The following is a 23,569-nucleotide window of genomic DNA, read 5'->3' on the forward strand; positions in this document are numbered from 1 at the left end:
CTTTTCAGTATATCAGCAATTATACACTAGATTCACAAATATCTCCTGAGACTATAGGATGACCCTGAAATTCACTAGAACCTTTACGAGTGAATTTGAATTAACTAATTTTAATTTATTAATGCACATGTTCACATCTTATTTTTTTTTAAATAATATTGGTTGCCCAACTTGATATTCTCCAATAGTCAATTTATTTACAGTGATGTCCACTTCTATGCCTTTCTGTCCCTCCTCCAATCTCTCTGTGGCAACCTATCAATGACACCACGACATTAATCTCATAGGACATTCCCTCTGACAAAATCTGAAGTGTTGTCGTTGAAACAGGAAACATAATGGTTCATTCAATGGATAGAACACCTGCTGTTTCTTGTGTTATGTTGCGCAAAAAGTAGTGAATCATTGAACAGGTGGACATTTTAGAGTTCACAATTTAGAAGTCAAATTAAGATCACCTCTACAGGTGACGGTGCATCTTAGTTTCTTCCTGAAATTTTACCCCAAACCCAAATACCCCAAAACCTTTCAATACTGTAATTCCAAGATTCAGATTTTAAAGGGAATATAAGAACAGAACTGAAATGTAAGCTAGACAAGTGTAAATAAACAGACATAATAAAGCCTTACCAGCAAATATGGTATATTGTTGGAACGCATGACAGAAAACCAACATGATTATTTTCTGGAAGCAGCATACAAATACAAGATGTTGCTGTGACATATGGAAACAAGATACATTCATTCCAGTCCCACAAAACATTTGGGCATTATCATCTTGTGCATATTTATTGAGCAGAACAGCAGAACATAATAATTTATATGGGTGGCACCACTTGTGTAGAGTAGAAAACAGGGAAAGGTGAACACATTGGTCAGGTCAAGTCAAGTCAAGTATAGGGGGGTCGATTGTATGTATTTATTAATAATACAACATATACACAAAGAATTTTATTTTCTCATTCTTTTAAAAGCAGTCATAAGGGAGAGGTGACAAAAACATTGCCTTTTGCAATTAATTACAGTTTTAATTTAAGTAACAAAAATTAAAACGTGACCAGTGTTCCTTTTATAATTTCAGTTTCTTAAATATCAGTCTTCACATCATCATGTTTGTCTTCAACCTTATATTAAAATCTTTATCTTAACAGCCAAAATCTACTGTCACAAAACAAACAAAATATACCTCTGTGTGTCTCTGTAGGGTGTCATCTACGTCAAGTTAATCTGCAAAGGTAGTACTGAGGCACCTGCACTCTTAGTTGTTGAATTAGTTGCATTTTCATACCTGTTTTTTGAAAACGATGAAAAATGATTCAAGCAATATGGCTATTAGACTCAGGAGTTCAAATTTAGATGAAATAATCTTGATGATCCTGACAAAATTGCCGTAGTGTTGTTGGTTCTACGAAACTTTGGCAGCATGTGCTCGTATCATTATACACACTAGCAAACGTTGGATCTGATATGAAGCTTGTTCAGTGGGTGCCGCTAGCGAGAGGTGCTGAGGAGACTAATAATGAAAGAGGAATTAATCTGCTACTAAAATATCAGACAATCATCACCAGGTTCAAAACGTGTTGATAGTGTGATTTCTCTTAAAACGTTAAAAAAATAAAATTTAATCTAATGTAATTCTCTGGCCCATCCTTGAGGGATCAGAATTTATCAACCAACTAAAAACAGTTTAATAATCTACTAAAACCAATGCAAAAGTCAAAAGCAGAAATCCACATTGTTGCCTTATCATTTTTCTGAACTTTGCCCAAACATTTTGGTTGTGTAAGAAGAAAACAAACCAAAAAAACAAAACAGCTCCATAAGTTTAACCATTTCAGACGTCAGAAAGGTCGACTTTACATCCAGACGTGCCTTGATCTAAGGTAAATCAGAAGACTAAGTCGCAAAAGCTGAAACCTGCACGAATTGGGAAGTGGAGGGAACGAAAATGGGCAAACATTACTTTAGCGTCGGATAATCTGAACGGGCAGGGTATGGCAATCAAAAATAAAATTGGTCTTAAAAAAATATAACCAGCCATCAAAAAATAAAAGGTGCTCTTTATGCCTTGTACTTCTCCTTCCCTGTTTCGCTAATGACGCAGATATGCTGAAAAACAAAAGAAGCCAAAAGTTAGGAATTGCCTGGGAAAAAAAGGGAATATATAAATAGCAGGAAATGCACAGATTTGAACATATCATCATTGTCTGTTATGGTGTCATTCAAATATGTACAAAAGGAAAAGGTTTGAGTGCCAACAAGGTTGCATGTCTATTTACGCCAAAGCAACTCTGACACTTGCTCGTAAAAATTTTTTGGGGTCAGCATAAGATAGAAGTGAACTGTCTTTGAACAGTGGAAATGTTTCATTGATAGAAAATACTCACATTTAGATCTCTAAAGTACTCGTTGTAGTCTAGTGCATATCCAACCACAAATTTGTCAGGGACCTCAAAGCCTACAACTGAAACACAGACACCAAATATATCAGACACCTCAACTCACAGAAGACACATGCTTGTTGCTTCTAAGAAAACAAAGTTTCAACTCACAGTCTGGTCGGTACCCAACACTTCTTGGTGTCCTTTTCACCAACAAACTACATGGAAAGTAAAAAAAAAAACGTAATTTAATAATAAGGATATTTAATCCAATAAATGTTGAAAATTAGTTCAAATTAAAAATGAAATAAAACCTAAACTGGTTAAACTGATAGTTGTATGTGCCAGTTAAGTTTGAAATACAGCCGCACCTCAGCCCACAAACCAAATTCCTTCAGAGAAGTAATTTTTCTCATGTAAATGAATGGAAACAGAATTAAGCCCCACAACCAAATTATGTTTACTTGATTTTATTGGTTGCCTTATGTCCATGGATATGTATCTTTGTTTGCACAACGCTGGTACTACTGATAACTGCTTACTAGGGAAAGGGAAAAAATCGATATATCGATTTAAACTGCATACAATATGCATAGATAAAAACAATAAAAGAATCAATTTGCAACATGTTAACCATAGCCGCTCTCTCGAGTCTCTGCTGTAAACAAACTGCAAACGCACATTGCCTGTCTGCAACCGGGTCATCTGTGATGTAAAACAGAAGCATTGTGGGGAATTGAGTTTGATGGCTAACCTAGGTTACCAGCAGAGTTTCCGGACGTATTTCACAAAATGAATTTATACGATGTGAACCTCCCTTTAATTTCTCAAATATGGACAGACGTTTATGAAAGTTAGCTGGATTTAGCACACAGGTTGCCGTGTGCGTCGGGTGGAACTCCACCTTGACGTCCTGTTGTGTGATGCTAACATAGAGTAGTGTCCACTGTGGAATATCGGGGAATTAGTCGGCAAACTCATGTTTATTAAAAAACAAAACACAGTTTTGGCATACCCGTGGTTGACATCGAACAGTGTTTATGTACTCAAACATCCGAGCACTCAAAGTAACACAACCAGAGGCATTTGCCACAAGCGATTAATGGCAACACCTTACAATGAAAGATAACCTATCTAGATCGTTAGACTGTACTCAGTTAACAGCGCTAAAACAAATATGTTCCTCCTCATCTTAAAAAATATAATAATAATTCCCCATGATCATTTACATACCGCTTATTTTAATGTGTAGATTGTATTATGCATATTCAAGAAGCAAACCAAAACATTTTGTATTAAGGTTCAAGAAAAACAAACTTAAAAATAAATCATTCAAAATCATCACAATTTCAGTGCTAAATCTTTCATCTCACTTGAGATACCTTTTGGTTGCTCCAGTCAAACAATTGCCAAATGCCAACTCAAAATTGTCATTTTTCTTGAAGTAACATGGGAATGGATTGCAGCTGGTTAATTAATTGTTTTGTGTCCAAATACTTCTGAGCTCTTGAAAATTGAGCTACCGGTACACTAAACCATACATTGTGCATAGCGAGTATTAACTCTACGGCGTAGGGTTGTTTTGCAACAAAAATGCTATTATTTCTAGATGCAGCGGAGAGTGGGTGGATGGTGTTGGGGGAGGCGCAAATTGTTTTGTTTTGCTGTAGGGGGGCGTAAAAGAAAATAATTGAGAAGTACTGACTTAACTATAAGCACATGGTTTCTTAGTTGAAAAGAGTAGGGATTTACAATACCTTGCCACTTTAACCATTTGGGGATTGTACTGTTTAAGGAGTTGTAACAATGTCTTCATCGTCTTCCCAGTGTCGATAATATCCTTAGAGACATTGAAAGAGAGGCTCATATTAAATGGTATTCAAATACAAACTCGGCTACAATCATATCTAATGCATATACATACCTCCACAATCAGCACATTCTGTGAAAAAAGAAATTAAGTTGAGTTGGATTGGATACATTTTATCTTTCCTCAACCCTAGCAAGGATAATAAATGCAATGAACATTTTTATCTTAATGTGCTGACTTGAGAGTGCTACTCTTTTTCTCAGTGTGTGTTCATTGCACGGTAGCACTACAGGACAAAAAGTGGCGCTTACAATATTATAATGTGATCATTTCAAGTATCACTCACCTTGCCTGTCAGAGTAGACAAGTCATCTCCTCCAATGACTTTGATTTCTCCTGTTGACTGGTCATTCTGTGTGAACACAAATCAAGAAAACCCACAGCAGATGAAAAATGTACTGTTTAAAAGGGTGAGGTTGTTAGGCAAGCAAAATATTTTATGAAAAATGATTACACAGTAGCTCTTGAGGCGAATGAAGTCCACCGTCATAGGGATGGAACGGTCGCTGTTCCTGTTCAGGGCCTTGATGTAGTCCAGCAGGTCCGCAAAAAACTTGTAGCCTCCTTTCAGCACACAGAGGGCAACAATGTGGTGCCCTCCCATTTCCTTCATAATCTCCCTGGCCAATCGCTCTGTCCTGGGATGACATGGGGGAGAGGGGATGAGAAGGTGAACAACTCAGTTTTCTGCTATAGTCAGCAGTGAGTTCCAATTATTTTTTTTGTTAGTCTCAGCGACATGGTGTCAGTTCTAAAGCTCAGCTAGTCCATAACACCAAAAACTTCATTTCCAGAAGCTATAAATATAAACAATCAGACATTCCAGTTCAATTTAGTCCAATGAGACAAAGGGATGTCAAAACCACAGTAGAAATTTTAGCCGAGCAGGGGTGTCAAACATACGGCCCACGGGCCCGATGAGGCCCACAAATGGGTTGAATCTGGCCCACGGGATTTGGTAAAATTGGCCAAAAGTTGCAGATGTTAGTTGTATCCAGTAATATTCATCAACTTACATCAATTTAGTGGTCGATCTGTAAGACTTCCTTTAGAAGTGTTTTATTGACATTTACAAGTCATGCTCAAATGAAAATGGCAAGCAGAAGAAGGAACTGGCCCCAATGTCACTAACACACAATCTTGAGTCGTGGTTTGATTGAAGAAAAAAAAAAAACCTAATCATGCAATATAAATCAAAAATAAATGTGTTAAATATGACACATTCTACTACTGCTAACATAAATGCATGTGACAAGGATTAACTTAATTAAATGCATTTCCCCACTCAATGCATTCTGGGAACTGTCGATGTGCAAATTAGAGATGTGACACACCGGTGCCCATGGCGACGTTAAAGCTTGCACAGGCAAATTGTTGGCACATGCATTGCTTTTGGTGTCTGGCATCAACATGTGCAAGCTGGGCTTCTCCTTATTATGGCAATTGAAGTGTTCTTCAATTCGTAACACGCGAACATTAATGATTGCTGAAGTGATAAAAAGTGGGTAAGTAACTAGCATTCACATCAACATTGAGCCATATTGCTCAGCTCAGATAAAAGCTTTCAGTCGGCGCAGAGCAATTCACACTGGGTGGGGATCGCAATCTCGGCCAACACGACTCATTCCAGTGGTGACTTTTTTTTTTTAAATTAATTTACATTTTTAGCTTAGCTTAGCACATGGCGTGCCAGTATTCAACGTGACATAATTTCTTCTTCGTGAGTTTTCTTTTTCTTCTGTCAAAGACACTTTCATTATGCCATTACTTGGGTACCACCTAGTGTTCAGACTGATTCATCACAGTGGAATGAAACATTCGCTAAACAACAAGATGACAAACTTGTGTTACCAAAATGAAAATGCTAAATGGGAGGTATTTCTCATTGTTAGTTGAAGCTTTGAATTAAAACTAACTAAATTAGAAATAAATAGTCAAAACAACAAAAAAAAAAAAAACGAAAATCAAAAATCCCAAACTATAATAAACCTGGTGTGAGCCCACCTGTCCAAAATGAGTCCGTGTGGGATGTAGACCCTCTCCAAGTCACATGCATAGTGCTTTGGTATGCAGAACAAGTCCAGATCGTAACCCTGCTCCTCGTCAGTGATCTGAAAGGAAGCAAGCGAAAGGGGTGTTTCTTAACATTAGACTAATCTGATAAAAGGGCAGGAGAAGGTAAGAAAACAAGGTCATTGGATCTCAACTATCCCATGAGAAGGTTCAAATGTTTGAGACATTCACCAAGTCCAGATGATTCGAATTTGAAAAGGCATGATTATTGTACACCCTCATCCTGTATATAGTAGCACTGTATGCCAACATTTTACCAATGAAATACATGCATTGTTCAACATAATACTGCTAACAAACCAATCTATTTGCAGGAGGTAAAAACTACAGCAACTAAGTTGTACTTGGCAGTAAAACCTGTGGGACATGTACAATTTAGACATTGTGAAAATATCAGAAAGAGGTTTCCAATTGGAACCAGTAAAGTGACTACACCTTAAATCTATATATACATTTTCTTAAAAAAACATATACAATGGTGCTTGTATTTTATCAAATATGCACCAGAACAGCACAAGTGTTGAACTGCCTGATGAACCCAGACTATAACTGGTGTCATGTGAAAGGTGAGAAGCTAGTGCAGAGGTGTTTTGAGAATAATCCAAGTAACCACAAAGACTAAAGATTTTGACTAAATTAATGTAAGTCATGAGTTTCTAAGAAGTGAAGCAACTTTTATGTACGCCCTAATGGAAATTAGGTACAAAAGTACAATTAAAGCACATGTGAATGCAGAAAAAAAAGAAAAAAAAAAACATGGCCATCTGTTCGGCCCATTCTGTTCTCAAATCCAGATAACCGTGACTTATACAGCACAACATTATTCGAGGTCACATGAACTGAAAGTGTTCTTTCCCACTCATATTATGCAAGGTGAACTCTTGTCTGGGACAACCTTGAAGTTTGTACAGGAAAATTCCACGCTTGCATTGCACTTAGTGGCGCTTGAACTCATGGTACAGGTGCACTCTTACTTTTTCATTCCGCATTTTGCATTTTCAAAGTTGAATTGGTTTAGTAACAAGTACTTAGAAGGTTTATAACCATGTTTTCGCAACGGCTTAAGAGAGGCGTAAATCCATCCATCCATCATCTGATCCGTTTCTCCTCACGAGGCTCATGCGGGTGCTGGAGCCTAGCCCAGCTATCTTCGGCCAATAGGCGGGGTACACCCTGAACTGGTTTCCAGCCAATCGCAAGGCACATATAGACGATCAACCACTCGGGCTCACAATCACAGCTCGGGATAATTTAGAGTGTCCACTCAACCTATCAAGCATGTTTTTGGAATGTGGGAGGAAACACAAGTACCTGAAGAAAATTCACAGAGGCATAGGGAGAACATGTAAACTCCACACAGGAAGGCCAGAGTCGGAATCGAACCCTACACCTCCAGACGTGCTAACCAGTCTTCCACTGTGCTTCCCAGCGTAAATTCCCCGACCCAAAATAAAAATTCTAAACAATAATAATTTTAAAAAGTCAACCTCCACTTCCCCTTTGTTCACTTTTCACGAGGGGTTCCAGACAATCTCCAAGACACTGGATGTTCCTGTGACTACAGTTGCACATGTTATTCTGAAGTTTTACACCCACGAGATTGCAGCCAACGACCCTGGAGATGACAGCAAGAGGACAATGTATGACAAAATTAAAGAGATGGATGATATCATACTGAATAATTCTATGAAATCAGGGCAGTTTCCCCAAGCGTTAAAACCGCAGTAATAAAAGCACTTCTAAAAAAGTCTAACTTGGACGCTTCAACATTAAACGACAACCCCAACATCTCAAATATTCAATTTCTGGGGGAAAAAAATGTTCATTCAGATTTTGTTTCATGATGCAAAACAATCTCTTAAATGCATGTCAGTGTGAATTCCAACCACACCACAGCACTGAGACTGCACTCATTTGCACTTATTTAAGTCTTAAATGACACAAGTACATCAGAATAATTACGCCCTCAAAAACACTGTCTGGGTATTGCTAGATCTCAGTACTGCATTTGACACAACTGATCATACTGCTCAGCAAACTAGAACAGTGAGTGGGATTTATTGGCACTGTGTTAAATTGGGTCAAATCTTAATTGCAAGATAGGGACCACTTTGTCTCAATTGGTAGTCCTGAGTCTGAATGAAATAAGTTCACATGCGGGGTTCCCCAAGGGTCCATTCTTGGACCACTTCTATTTAATGTCGACATGCTGCCCCTTGCTCAGATTATGGAACAACACATCTCATTATACTAATTCAGATGACACGCAACTTTACATTTTAGTGGTATAACATGGCTATAGTCACAAATTTTTCATTAGGTACCGGTAAGTGCATTTAAAAAAAAAAAAATGGATGCAACAGTTTTTTTTCCCCCAAATCAATCCAAATAAGACAGAAGTGATTGTTTTTGGCTACAAAACAGAACAAAGAGAAAAAAATGATATTTATTTAGCATATTTTCGGAACTATAGAGGGCCCCTACCGGTGAAAGAAAAATCCACAGAAAAGCTGCACTGTTGTAATTTGCCGCGTGGTTCAAAATCTAGGAAAAAAGTAGCGGCTTATAGTCCGGAAAATACGGTAGCGTTAAGACAGTTGGTTATTGCTGATGAATGCAGTTCGAGAGAGTATTAGTTACCTAAACTTAGATTGTCTGAACATGAGGTTCGTATATGTAATGAATCATTATATTTCATCAGTATCATTACTAATGATACTACTTTCCGGTAGCATCGTCTACAAATAAGCATTTACAGTGCACTACTGGAAGAGAAACTTTGCATATTACAATGTACACAAAAGCACTTGTTTGTTTTTTTTATTCTAAATGGGTAGAAAAAAAATCAATAATGACTGATATGTGGAATATGTATTGTGAAATAGCTTTAGGAGTTTATTTAATCTTTAGATTGAGCATTTTCTTTGATTTTTTTTCATAATTGCGCTGACTTCTTATTAAAGGTTAATTATTATGTTAAAATTAAAGTACTTCAATTGAGCCTTTTTTTCTAATTTTCTTTTTAATAGCAAAAAAGGAATGAAAAAATAGTTCTAACATATCGTTATCAACAAATACAAACTACTTATATCGTGATAAAATTTTCCCTCATATAACCGAGCCCTAGTCTTAATATTATTTTGTTACACTTTCTGTAATGCTTTTAAATTTTACAAAAAGCACTTTGAATTGCCCTTTTCATGAAATGTGTTATACAACTAAACTAATTTTGTACATAATGTGATTTGTAACCAAATATCCTAGAACAACCTCCAGAGAAATTAAAGGTGACCTCCAAGGTTAAGGTAAATGCAAGGTGACAAGGCATAAAGCTACATAGAGAATATCCTTTCGACAGATAAGACAAAACTTTTTGGCAAGGCACATCAACCGTTAACAGACGTATTATTATGCACACGAAAAATGACCACTGTCTCTCATTTATGGTAAAGGCTAACTTATGTTCTGGTGTTGATTTGTTACATCTTGCACAGGGTGTAATGAAAACTAAAATTAGCAAGACATTGTGGAGAGAAATTTGCACCGTAGTGTCAGAAGGCTTGGCCCAAAACACAATACAAAAAATAAACAAACAGAAAAAGAGGAACACTAAAAGCAAAACATTGGACTCTTCTAAACTGGGCCTATGAACCCAGATTAAGCATCTGCGGAAGGCACAGTTTAAACTTGAGACGGGTGGAGTACTTTATCAACAGGAGTGGTGATAGGTGTAAAAAGGATTAATTGATAGTTAAAGAAATATTTTGATGTGCTCACAAAAAATTATTGTTACAGAAATATTTTAATTTGCCAGATAAGATAAAATTGTGACAAAAATAGTTTGGTGCCATCCCCCAGAACTATAAAGGGTCCCACATTTGTGTGCAGGGCTATTTCATTCAAGTCTTCTTTCGGACCACAATTCAAAAGCAATGTCCAATTTTAATTCGGTAATTTTATGCGTTTAATTTTTTCTTGATTGTTTATGTATTATTACTTTTGGCATTTTATTTTTTTCAGGGACAAATTAGGCTGTTTTTAACCAACAATTTCATGCACGAGTGCAAAACACAAGACTTTAGTGGTAAGTGATGTTTTGAGGTATTTGTATAACAGTATGATATACAAATGTATTATTTGGACAAGTTCTGGTCTTGCTAGTAGGCTGTACGTTTCTTGCCGTCGGCTGTTACAGTTTATGATAGCGTCATAACCTTAATTTTGTTCGGAAAAATCCAGAAGAAATGGTGATGGGGCGGTAAAATAATTAAATAAAACATTTAATGGAAAAAAAAAACCTCTGAGTCACGTACACACAGCATCGTGGGCGCAAGCGTGTCATCGCAGCCATAGGCCACGTTTGTAAACGTTGAAACGGTGAAGAAGAAATAAAACAAGTTAAGGTGAGGCGTATTACAAACACTACATTGATGACAAGCGTGGACTTAACAATGCCGACGTGCGTTCTGAGAGGTGAGGAAGACCTACCACAATACACTGGCCGGATGTCGCCATGTCTATCCCCGCTTCCCTTTAGTAAATCGTGCGTGCTCCCCGATATCACGGAGACAAAAATGAACAGTTGCTAATGTTCCAGCCGCCGTGACAGCTCACATGGAGAAACAAGCTGTGTGACCTGTGTCGCCGTTGCTGCTGTACCCTTCCGGATCACGCTCACAAAATGTTGCAACTTGCAACTGCTCCTCTCTGGTGGAGCCAGACCGTTGTCACGATGACGTAAGAATAAAGCAAGCAATCAAAGAGCGGGGTTTGGGAGACACGCCCCTCTATATTACAACCGACGCATTTTTGCATTATGAGGCTTTTTGGGCCGTAGAACAACAACTGCCCCAGAGGAAGAGGAAATATTTCACGCCCCTCCTCCAACTCTGCCGCCACTGTGAAGTATACAACAAAACATCTTAAGAAATAGATAAAATTACAATAAAGAATCTTAAAACAGTGTTTTTAATTCTCTCTCCACCTTTCTTTACACTTTTGAGCTAATACTATGCTTTGCACCTTCTGACATCAAGTGTCACTGCCACCTACTGTAATGGATGTGCAATTACATTTCCTTTGCAATTAAACTTCCTTTGCTGCGTCTAGTATATATTTTCTTAAAATAGTATAGTATTCCCCAATCATCACACCACACCATGCCAGTGGAGCTTGCCTCACTATTTGAGGACTGATTTAAGTAGGAGTACAGACATTTGTGTACAATAAAGTTGTAGGTAAATGTAATAATGATTCAAATCCTGTACTTAAGTAAAAGTAAATATATATATATATATATATATATATATATATTAAGAGAGACTGAAATATCACGCAGCACGACTGGTGAGCACGATGGCCTCACAGTGAGAGACAGCATCAGGGCGTGGGTTCAATGCCGGCCATCCTATGTGGAGTTTGCATGTTCTCCCCATGCCTCCATGGGTTTCCTCCGGGTACTCCAGTTTCCTCCCACATTCCAAAAACATGCATGGCAGGCCGATTGAACACTCTAAATTGCCCCTAGGTATGAGTGTGAGCGCGGATGGTTGTTCATCTCTGCCCTGTGATTGGCTGGCAACCAGTTCAGGGTGTCTCCCGCCTACTGCCCAAAGATAGCTGGGATAGGCTCCAGCACCCCCCGTGACCCTAGTGTGGAGAAGCGGTACAGAAGATGGATGGATGGATGGATGAAATACCACCACAGTGAGTTTGTATAATTCATTTGACACAATTTTTAGCTAGATGCCCCTTCTGACTCAACCCACCTGCTTTTTTTCAGGCCTGGGACCAGCAGTGCCAAGGCATTGCAGCAGGAGCAATGTGCAAGAATCTGACGGGCTCCATCTGAATGAAAAGCAACAGGATGTGTACCTTTACACCACAAATCCCTAAAATGCTCTTTGCAGTGGAAAAAAATGCTATCCTTTGTTGTGTTAGGATAGAGGCTCTTTTACACAACATGAAAACAAAATGTTTCATGAAAAATGAAATGCGTATATTAAGAGCACAAATTTTATGTTAGTTTAAAATAGCATTTCTGTTATTCATTTGGTGAGGAAGTGCATGGTCCTACTACTGTTGCCCACCAATAGCACTGATGAAAAACTGTGGGCCGGTCCTGCATTTGAGTTGCCCATCTGTACATGATGGAGTTCACAACTTCACTATCCTGCCGCTATTCAAGATCAAATCTAACCAAAAGGACATTTAGATGTCGAACTGAAGAATAAAAACAAAAATGCAAAGAGAAATCTGTGCATTTACATGAATTAAATGCACAAATTAATTTATTGAAAATACTAAAAAGGCAGAATGAATGTTCCAGGTGAGCATGATAAGCTTCAGTCAGGTTCAAGAATGTAAAACTAAATTCACAAAGATACACAGTGACTTTATGATACTTTGGCTGGTGTGACATTCCTCGGAAGCGGAACACCGAGTTACCAGCTATGCGAGAAATAAGTTTTTTCATTTTTTTTTAAACACTCAAATAAGAAGACCACATTTTTCAGTAAACATGTAAAATACAAAAACATTTTCTAATTCCAAAAACGATTGGATATGTTTGTAGAGATACATAACATCACACCAAACCAGGTCAAGCCAACTTTCCTGAAGAGCTGTGTAATGCGCTCTTTGGCGGCTAAACAGAAAATCAAGACTCCACCATTAAATGTGGACGAATGCAAGTGCATGCCAGTAAAACTTGGACTTGTGATCATCAGAAATCCACACATTCAAAATGACTCATGATTACACAGTAGCAAATGTATTACATATCAAGAAAGAAAGGCTAACATGAAGAGATTTTGGAAGATATGATTAACAAAACAAAATAATAAAACTGAACATCTTGGTAGAGACTGATGACAGATATTGCAGTGAGGGAAAAGGAAGAATATGGTTTCATCAGGTGTAGTAGTTCTGTGGGGTGACGATTATAACTTCAGTCTATCCAGCTCTTACTCAAGACAGTAGCACAAATAGTTGAAGATATGTCCATAACTCTCTTGTGAAAGTTAACCTTTGGCTTTCCATCACGATTCTACACGAGTCCATGCTCTGTAGGTAAAAGCTCATCTCGTCTCAATGTAGGGCGTCCATTTATTTGGAAAGGCGAAGGGTGATGAAAAACTAAAGACCACAACGTTGAGAGTAGGCTGAGATTTTGTAGAAAAACGCATAGCTCCCGCACAAGTTTTGCTGTTTACGCTCCCGTCATAACCTGTAAAACCGAGAAAAAATAAATTAAAAAAATCAACCTGTACTTAAAAACTGATTTTGAAACTGAATTTAATTTGGTTTTATTGTTGTAGGTAAAAAACACTGCCACAATTATAATCAATGAAAGCAGTTTAAGGATGAGAAATACTTACATTGTAACTAGTTGCCATTCACTTGCATTGACAGTATTCCTCCACGGTCGATTGCTGCTCTTTCTCTACTGCGATTCTCTCGTTCTTCATCTTCCTCATCCCGCTCCTCGTTGCCACTGTGGTTCTTGCAATATAGTCTGAAATAAATGAGGATTTATAACTGACACAGAACAACAATAATTCACCCCCCACAAAGCTGTGTCTCAATACAGTGAGAAAGAATAGACGCAATCATTTTTACTACATTCGACATAGAACATGGTAGTGCTCACTTGTAGATTCCGCGTGCCATGTTCTCAATGTACTTTGCTTTGTCCTGCAGACCGCAGTGATAGTGGTAAGTCTTCACACAAGCTTTGATCTCACACCCAATGGTTGCACCCAGCTGGGTGCAAAGTGTGCATTTCTTCAAATACAATAAGACAGTCACAAATTCGGATTAGATAATTGGAAACTTTCAGTGTAGCTAATAAAAAAATGGATAAAGAAGATCTTTTAACCATTCTTTTGCCCCTCTTAATCTCTTGTATTACAGTTTTCACGTCAAAGTTCCCGAATTCGGCCCGCGATGTGGTGGTCAGTTGGACTGTTCCAGATGAAAAAAGCTGCAAAGCAACAACAGAAGATGCAGTAACACAGTACATTCAAAACAAGTTTCATTGGAGCAAGCAACCTTAGTGGTACATGCACACACGCACGTACAAAAACACCTGTATGCCCATTTTCATGCACACACAACCAGACCTTACCATGCATTTGTAGTGGGCAGCCACTTTTTTGGAGTTATCGGAATGAAGCACGCCCCTTGTTTCACTTTCTTCATCACCAGCATGGCAAAAGCCACAGCGCTGGCCGCTATCAGCAGGACTGGCCCGCAGAGGTGACCTCTCCCGCTACAACACACAGTACACCACTGAGAGACCAAATAAAATCAACCCGCTGTGCAAGTGAACGTCAGACACACTGGAAATGTCTGCGTGTGTAGGTAAAGTTGTCTTACATGCGAGGAAGTCTCCTCGTCTGCAGCCTGAGAGGAAGTGGAGCGCGTGTCTTCTGACTGGCCACGAACTTTGTTTCTTCCCTTCTCAAATCTTCCTCTGCCCCGATTTTGTGGCGGCGAGGAGTCTGAATCATTGGCCACACCTTCCTCTTCATCTAAAAACAGAAAACAACAACAAAAATCACAGAGAAACCTTTAGAAAATGCATCAGAAGTTTTACCCATATGATTGCCAGGTTTTGGTATGGGCAATGTGGGCGACCGCTCAAGGGCGCAATCGATGGGTGCGCGAGCACCCTTTAAAAAAAATAAATAAAGTTTTCTACACAACACTCATTTCCATGTCAAGTTAGTGGTTAGTTTTCACGTCAACTTGCTGCTGAGAGTCATACAGGTTGTGTGTCTGAAGAGGCAATGGGGAGGGGGCGAGGGATAGACCGTTAAGTGGCCGAGCAACACAAGCTGCTTCAAAATCAATTTTATTTTGTAATTGACCTAGACTCATATGCTTAAATGTAATTGATTGAGTTATGTGGAAAAAAAAAAATCGACATAAATTGGTTTACGTCACATGACTCCGGACGATTGACGGGTGAATGGACAGTGCTGGCAACAGGTAATGCGAAAGGTCATCAGCATCATATTATGATGTTGAGACTTAAATGAAGACAATGGATAAAAGTAAAACACCAGAGAAGCCCTCAAGTACCCAGTTTCGAAAAAAAAAGAAAAGAGGGAAACCGGCAAACCAAAAACAAATGCAGATTTCAGAGTGATGTGAGCGACAGTAGGCTACAGCCTGTTTATTATCCGCTTGCGAATTATGTTGCTATGCCACCGAAGACAACTCTATTAGAATTGAGACATCATGTCATGCAACTAATTTCAGCAATCGGCATCCTAGTCTAGTTCATGTATGCAAGTTCAAATTCACACAGACGTCCTGACTGTGGACCTTTGTTTTAATTATTCCTATATACCAGGCATCACCAAATGGCGGACCGCGGTCCGGTTCGGACCGGACCCATGACCAATCTATGATGATTTTTTTTCAGGGCGCATTCGCAAACGTTGGCGCTGCAATTCTAGTTAATACGGAAAAGGCGTCACTGATTTGAGCCAATCAAATCTTTTGTTTACAGTCCACTGCCAATTGCGCAGCAGACCGGAAAAGAGTGCTGCTGACAGTATGCCGTCCTAAAAAGTTAGCAAGGTCGATGCGTGTTGTTTTAAATGAATGGACGGAGAAATTTTGTTTCGTTCTGGCTGCAGCCGATTCTAAACCAGTGTGCATCATATGCTCCGAAACCGTCGCAACATTGCTAAGCGCCACTACGAAACAAAGCACCGCCCTTTTTTGCAAAGTTATCCGCAGAAGTTTGAGGTGAGCGCACGCAAAAACATCGAACTTCGAGTTCAGTATAACAGATTTTTACATTTTCGTTTACAGCCCAGCGTTAAGCAAACGAATGTTCACTAAAAGTATCATGGAGTTTGGGGAAACATAAATAAAACATTCAGTGGTGAAGGAGTGCATAAATGCGGTTGCACAAACATTATTTAAAGGAAAACACAAAACCCAGATGTGTGAAATAATCAACCAAATCCCAATGGTCCTGACTCCGTTCCACCCCAGATTTAAGTCACTGGCAGGGCAGTCACAAACTCATTTTTCTCATTAAGAGAAGTTAAAAAAATATTCAAAAGAAAAGATGGTGTCAAAGCTCATTTTGAATTATTTTTTCATGAGGACAGCCATTTCTATTGATTGTGTACTGAACACGTTGACCTGGTTTACTTGGATAATTAGGCTTTCCGTTTTTTTTAGGCTGATAACTCTTTGATTTAAGAAAAAAAAGGTAAAAGATGTTAACTCAATGCTTATATTTGTTTGACTGGCAAAGGTGTTTAATGGAAACATTGCTAAATATTTCGTATATAAGTGCGCTCTGTTGAAAATGACTAAATATTGAAACTATATAAAAATGTGAACATAGGCTAGACATTAAGGGAAGTCAGACTTTGGTTCGGACCTTTTAATTGGAAGAAATTTTCGTCGTGGACCTCTGTGACTTTTAATTGAATACCTCTGCTATATACTATCAGCTAAGTTAAACAACTTCTAACATTCATTTTGGGGTGACAAGGGACGGTTCGGTCAGGGTGCAAATCTAGCCAGGTAGTTCAGACAAAGGGAAAAGTTCATGGACATATTACATAGATAAATACAATTATTTCGTAGACACTTACCCTCCATGTCATCTCGAGAAGCATCTCGATGTTTGCGGCAGTAAACTCTACAATTAAGAGTAAATAGTAGTTCAATAGTTAAATCAAAAGATGTATTTTTCAGAAGATTTTTCAGAAGTTCTAAAAGGGAAAGTAACTTACAGGTAAGTTCCTTGTGATGCATTTTCTTTAACCTGGGCTTTGTCCTTTACAGCGCAGTAATAGTGATAAGTCCTCCGGCACGTATTCACATCACAGCCAATAGTCGCACCCGGCCGGTGACATGATGAGCACATCTGTAGCGAGGGGTGGGGCTCTCTGATTATTCTTTTCAAAATAATTAATAATTAAAAAAAATTAAAAAAAACTTTTTTTCTTTTTACTAACGATGTGGGAATTTTAATTTTCATGGGCTTGATGACTTACAGTACAGTCACGCTAAAAAAATGAATGGTCACAGGTAAGCACTGCCAGCGGGCATTACTGGATTGCTAAAGGATTTAAACAACAATTTATGACCACATAAAAAAAAAAAAAGTTCCATAGTGATAATTAGTTTTGTATGACGAACAGAAAATGTTTATCTTCCATCAAGATACAGAATCAGATTATGTCATTTATAACAAAGTGTAATTACTAGCTGCATGTTGAGCCAACAATATTCACAAGGCTCTAACTCAGCCATTGGCAAACTACGGGCCGGGGCCACATGCGGCCCGTTAAACGTTTTAATGCGGCCCACGGAACTTGAAAAGAATTAAATGAATAAACCTTGTAAATGTTTTATTTTCTAAATACTGTGGTTTTTCAAATACATATATATTGTTATAATGCTTTTGTTCACTTTCATTTAAAATTAAATGTATTATTTTTCCTCAGACGAGGTGAGGTTACCAAAACACTGCTTCCATCTACTCCTGATCGGGCCCCTCGGTCAAATTTTAGAACCCATTGTGGCCCGCCAATTAAAAAGTTTGCCCACCCCTGCTCTAACTTATAAGTTTTAGTTGGCTTTATTCAACTAAAGTCAACTCAAGCACTTTATCCAGGAGTAAGCCATTCCTGCTTGAGGTTCCAGACTGAGCTATGTCTGCTACTCAAGGGCAAAAGTCAGGGCTGCCTAGACTTCAAACAAAGAAGGGAACTTGTACTTTTATTAGTGGCTCTTGATTGTTTATATATATATATTGTTTATATAATGTTGGAGCAGGGAGTGGTGACAATTTTAAGGACCCATGACTGAGAGTGGGCCTAGAAAATAAAATTTCAATTTGGGATAATTATCTGGAGGGGGACTTTTTTTTTTCCACAGGGCCAGAAATCCCAGATAGCATCTCTGTGTGCAACGTGCGCACAGATAGGCACACGATTTCGGTCAAATCAGTCAGAGGTGGCTTTTGTGCAAACAAGATTCACTTGTAAGCAGGACGCAGCAGGGCTGATTCTATCGATGGTATCTGGAAGGGAGTTTAAGAGTTTAGAGCTTAAAGTAACTGGCCAGCCAAGATGGCCAATTTTTTACCAACAAGCATAGTTTATATATTGCTGAAACCGGAAAAAAATAACAAGCCGAGCTCGAAAAGGGGGCGTGCCAATTTGTTGTAAATCTCAACACAAAAAAAAACTTAAATCACAACAGAGTCTTTTTTTGGGGGGGGGGGGGGGGCATTTTAGTACTGATGAAATTTTTACATGTTAAAGGGGCCCTTGGATGATCTTATGTCTCCAATAACACCACCAGTTGCTTTTTTTCTTTTAAAAATCACTGGAGAGGTCAGATAGCTCATTAATTATAACAATAAGGTCAATAAGTTATGCAAATCATTAGAACATGTACAATATTAACATTAACATTATTATTATTATTATTATTATGTGACAACTCTCGGCTCCATGCATATAAAATGTCATTGAATTCCTGGACACACAATATTAGACCCCTTTAATGACACATCTTTTGAAAAATAAATTTCAAAAATTCACCAAAAGGATAAATGAAAATCTAAAGGTGTAAAGTTAATCCTTTGAAGCTGGCTGAGCTGCATGCTCACAATTTACAGGACACTAAAGTCTCAAAAGGTATGCTCAGTCCAACAACGTGAGGTTTTGTGTGAAAATTTCCAATAGAATTTCAGAACTGTATGGTTAGGCATTGAAAATTGGAGTGTCCATTGCCACGCTTTACCGTCGCCTTTGTTAATGTAGTGAAATGACTCACCAATTTGTTTCCCCTTTTGATCTCCTTCTTTACATCTTCAACAGAAAACCCTCCAATGTTTTCATTATCGGAGTGTGATGAGACGAGAGCAGAGGAGAAAAGCTATGCCACAAACATGACAAAAGCAACATCATTAGTCCAGTCTTCTATCCACCATCAAAAGCAAAACATTCCCAATTTCATCATTTGTCGGTGAAAATTAAGATAAGGCAACATTTGGATATTTCAAGCTATTACAGTTTAGACATACTAATATTTCCTTTTTGAAATTAAGGAATGTAGAGATGCAAAATAACTACTGGTATGTAGGATTTCATCTAATCAGGCAAGGTCCATAAATATAAGACAATGCCGAAATGCATTTTACTCATGACAAATGCTGTGACTAGAGAATAACAATAATTAAACAAAAGAAAGAAATAATGAAAGTGATAATAAATTTGGTTTGGTCCAATGTTTTCTAGGTTTATTTATGTTTCATTTTTACAATAATTTAGAACTTTTACAGTTATCGCATCCAGAACACCCGTCTGTAGATGCTTTGTTAATTGGTGACTAGTTGTTGTTCAAAGTGCAGCATGGTGCAGAAAATCCATGTAAAAACATAGCTTCCTATCCCATTTTTCACAATACAAAATATACATGAGAAACAATATAAAGTTCAATTGTGACTTTTTTCTTCTACATCTTATTATTCTTATGTAGGTGATGTTATCCATCTGTGTGCACCACACTACCCTAAAGAGGGCAAGGCACACACAGCCATAAGCATTGACTCTTTTTTTTCTTTTGGTGTTTGTTTAGTATAGTTTTTAAACCCCATCTGTATTTGTAGTACCAATAGCAATAATGTAATTTTCCATTCATATTCTGGGTCAGATTCCACATAAGGATGAAACATGTATTTATCTGCCAGTATACAGTAGCTTTTACATTTGCTAAAATTCATCTTCAACAAAACCATGTTAACAAATCCGTGTAGGTCAGAAAGAAACATTTGTCAAAAAAATAATGCATTTACATGGTGACTGAATAATTATAATACTAAAAAAAAAGATTCCCTCCGAACTTCTGTACCAAGTGAGGGTTAACTTGGTTCCTAGAGTCTCATGCTACAAGTAAAAGAGCACTGTGCTCTGCTCACCATGCACTTGTGGTGAGCTGCCATCTTCTGGCTGTCAGACACTAGCAGCTGCCCGCACTCCTTTTCCCTGCTGGTTCGACAAAAGGCGCATTTAAGGAGGCGAGCTGCAGCACCTTTCCTCTGCCCAGACATGACCAGGAGCGCTGAGGGCGGATGGATGACTTTCTAATGAAAATCAAGCAATGGAAGTGATGAAGACCAGATGGATTAGACAGGCTTAATAACAAATCATCCTCATCAGTAAAACCGCTTCAATCATAAAGTAGTATGGGTGATGAACAGAAGCCAGTGGAAAAGAGTCAAAAATACAACTGTTCTATTAAAGTTTTATCAAATAACCAACTGAAAAAATACTGTTTATTTATAATGGTGGTTTCAGTTTATTCTATTGGCACAGCAGAGGCATGTGGATGCAACACCAGGAATCACTTAAAGTATAATTATATTAAATAAGGCGAAATCAGGACCAATCAAATGATATCTAATATACACACACACACTGTGTACATGACCACCTGCGCAAATACAATTCTGAAATGATGCAATACATATTCCTGACACTAGCTGCCCAGTATTTCTGGGTAATGTATATGTATCAATCATACTCATTTTTTGCATCCACTCTATCAATAAAAATACGATTTTATGGAAAATGGGCCACTTTAAACACGTCGTCTCTTGTGTTATGCTTTTAAATCGTGGTTTTCAAAAAAATATTATTTTAATATATGATCCTATTTTATTTTATTCAATAATAGATTAACATGACAAATTAATTAGGCCTTTATGTGGAAATTAAAAGCACTTCTGTAAACAAGGGCCAGCTCAACCTCTAAATGTGTGCATTATTTTCAGGGACGGTGTGTTTAAAACGCTGCGAAACCGGCTCGATGGCTGTAATACACGGGAAGATTTCAAGATGAGACTCAACATTAACATCAAAATAAAAGTGGAGCTTTTGTTGTTTTCTTTCTTACTTAAGACAAACAATGTACTGCGACGCCAAGAACAAGCCATTACTGCCATGATAGCAGAGCCACCATCGCCTCACTGCGGCGGCTCCAGCGGCGTGCAAACACACAATAAACCCATGTCAACGACACTTAAATACTCTTATTACAAAGTCAACTGTTCGCCAAACAATCCTCGAAAATGAACATTTCAGCATTTTGCACGGCGAACAATGTGAGGAATATGCGGCTGCTGTAAATGAAACGAGGAAACTCCCCCAGATTTCTTGCCCCAAAGTTTTGAATTAAAGGGGGTGTGTATCTCCTTCTCCGGCAAACTAGCTGAAAACTGGTGATTTTGGGGGGAACTGGGAACGTTTCAACGCCTCGAAATGTTTCCCAAGGCCCCAGTTTAAAAAAATAAAAAGGCCAAGGTATGAAAAGGGGACTTTTTGTTTCGGTGGTAGTGGGAAGCGGAAAAGCAGCGAATATTTCCCTTTAAATGCGGGATCTAGTCATGACAGGCGCGGGTCTTTGCAAACCGCTTCGAAAGCAAAGAGCGCCATACGTGATGTATCCTGAGAAGAGAGCAGCTTGGCTTGAGCGCCAGCACAACGGCCTCGAACCACAGCAGGCCACGGAACACACTGGATGCCTCGCAAGCCCGCGATAGAAAAGCCTTACCTGCCAACTACAATCTTACGGCGCCAAGAGGTTAAGAATGGGGAAAGTGTAGCGAGTGGCGACTGAATTTCTCCCCGTCCTTCACAAGTGATCGTGTGCTTCCCTCACTTCAGTACGGTTAAGCTAGTAACCGAGGCCTTGCGCTCGCTACTTCCGGGTGTGAGTTTCAAAATAAAAACGCACGTGACGAGTTGCAGTCTGGTCATTGGAAATGTGAAACTATGATTTCTTATACACGGATGCAAGATACTTAACTATCTTACGATTCACTGTAAGTGAAACCAGAATCGCTGCAGAGACGTTATGATAAAATTGTAATATTCTACCAAGTTCTCGAACTGTAATGGGGAGTAGGCACTGTAACTGTGCACCTGTCGTGAAAAAAAAGAATTATTTCAGTAGTTGTATTCTAAAAGTGAATCTATAAAGTAAAAACATCAGTGGCACGCCGGGTATTCGGTACCTAAATACCAACTCTATCATGTCATAACCACATTACAATCTTGTCCCTCTAATTTGATGTTAAATTGTGATTTCTTAAAGGGGGTAGAGAACAAAGGTGCCCCATTTTTTCACAAACAAGCACAGTTTATATATTTTTTGACCAGGAAAAAGAAATTAGTTATCATTTACTCCTTTTTCCGTTCATTTTGGAGATATTAGGAAATAAATGACCACTTGAAAAACACCTACTTAATGAGGAATATGACCACGCCCCCTCCGCTTTCCATGTTTCGCTCGGAATCATTGAACGGAATGATTACAAATTCTTCATTGGAAAATCATTGTACTTTCGTTGATTATAACGTCCCAAAACGGTGATCAATTGGCACCAAAAATCATGTGGACATTCCTACCTATGACCATTTCAACATATCAAAACGATCAACTTACATGAGAATGAGGAACTGTGGAAGTGAGCAGATGTAAATAGATGTATGCTGGGAGGAGTGCACACTGCTTCTTTGCTGATCATAGTGAGGACGCACGGCATAAAGCACCAGTCGGGATATTTACAGAGACTGAAGTGGGAATTAGTAGGCATGCACATTTATTTGGATGAAGATTGTCCCCCGTTTTTCGACCTACAGTACGTCATCCAATTTGGAACATAACAGCCGTAATGATACGTTCCAATTCCGGCCACACTCTGCAGTGGAGTCGACCTCCTCGCTGGACCTTCGCTGAGTATTAACGCTCCCAAAGCGGCCCAGACTAAAAGAACATGCTTCTTTGCGATTCCATTTTAGTACTGATGTCATTTTGTTCATGCAAACCTATTATAAAAGAGCCGATGTTAAGCTTATCCAAGTGTCCCTTAAACGTGTCATAACGTTTTCTGGTGGTTGTTGTACCAGGACACCAGCCAGTGCGCCTTCCTCTTGTGGGCAGACTCATCAACAAATACAAAAATAAACACTTGTAAAAATATGGTAATTGGCCTTTCACTTGTGTCCATCTAATAGGGGCCTCACGACACTTCACACTGCTGCCGCAGCTACCTACTGAAGACATTCCATCAGGAGCAACTCGGGGTTCAGTATCTTGTTCGATAATAATTCGATATGGTCACAATGGCCAGGGATTGAACCCAGAACTGACGGAAACCGACGACTCTACGGTGTGTCCAGTAGTACAGGAC

The 23,569-nt window shown here is 38.6% G+C and overlaps 2 protein-coding genes across 2 annotated transcripts; both read right to left on the minus strand.

Annotated features, from left to right (window-relative positions):
- Positions 1-1,914: 1,914 nt before the first annotated feature.
- Positions 1,915-11,054, minus strand: hprt1 (hypoxanthine phosphoribosyltransferase 1). The gene is made up of 9 exons (XM_088293791.1): positions 10,813-11,054; positions 6,256-6,362; positions 4,706-4,889; positions 4,538-4,603; positions 4,306-4,323; positions 4,139-4,221; positions 2,553-2,599; positions 2,388-2,464; positions 1,915-2,109 (listed from the first exon to the last, which is right to left on the minus strand). Exons 1-9 carry the CDS (start codon positions 10,837-10,839, stop codon positions 2,062-2,064), a joined length of 657 nt encoding a protein of 218 aa, XP_088149917.1. The 5' UTR covers positions 10,840-11,054; the 3' UTR covers positions 1,915-2,061.
- Positions 11,055-12,566: 1,512 nt separating this feature from the next.
- phf6 (PHD finger protein 6) lies at positions 12,567-22,095 on the minus strand. The gene is made up of 11 exons (XM_088292345.1): positions 21,928-22,095; positions 20,294-20,458; positions 19,150-19,251; positions 17,094-17,227; positions 16,953-16,999; positions 14,704-14,858; positions 14,453-14,596; positions 14,204-14,308; positions 13,976-14,109; positions 13,704-13,840; positions 12,567-13,552 (listed from the first exon to the last, which is right to left on the minus strand). Exons 2-10 carry the CDS (start codon positions 20,423-20,425, stop codon positions 13,711-13,713), a joined length of 1,083 nt encoding a protein of 360 aa, XP_088148471.1. The 5' UTR covers positions 20,426-20,458; positions 21,928-22,095; the 3' UTR covers positions 12,567-13,552; positions 13,704-13,710.
- Positions 22,096-23,569: the final 1,474 nt, after the last annotated feature.

The sequence above is a fragment of the Idiotropiscis lumnitzeri genome, chromosome 4 (genome assembly GCF_059441095.1).
Source record: "Idiotropiscis lumnitzeri isolate Australia: NSW breed Sydney's pygmy pipehorse chromosome 4, RoL_Ilum_1.0, whole genome shotgun sequence".
Lineage (NCBI taxonomy): Eukaryota > Metazoa > Chordata > Actinopteri > Syngnathiformes > Syngnathidae > Idiotropiscis > Idiotropiscis lumnitzeri.

Bases quoted from the DNA above. Each gene is read 5' to 3' on its own strand.
- hprt1 (XM_088293791.1), bottom strand. From the start codon at position 10,839: ATGGCGACATCCGGCCAGTGTATTGTG. The intron at 6,363-10,812 runs GTAGGTCTTCCT...GCTTCCTTTCAG, and splicing joins CATCCGGCCAGTGTATTGTG to ATCACTGACGAGGAGCAGGG. The intron at 2,110-2,387 runs GTGAGTATTTTC...TTTGTTTTTCAG, and splicing joins AGTACTTTAGAGATCTAAAT to CATATCTGCGTCATTAGCGA.
- phf6 (XM_088292345.1), bottom strand. From the start codon at position 20,425: ATGTCTGGGCAGAGGAAAGGTGCTGCAGCTCGCCTCCTTAAATGCGCC. The intron at 17,000-17,093 runs GTAAGTTACTTT...TCTTAATTGTAG, and splicing joins GCATCACAAGGAACTTACCT to AGTTTACTGCCGCAAACATC. The intron at 14,110-14,203 runs GTTAAAAGATCT...TTGTATTTGAAG, and splicing joins TTAAGAGGGGCAAAAGAATG to AAATGCACACTTTGCACCCA.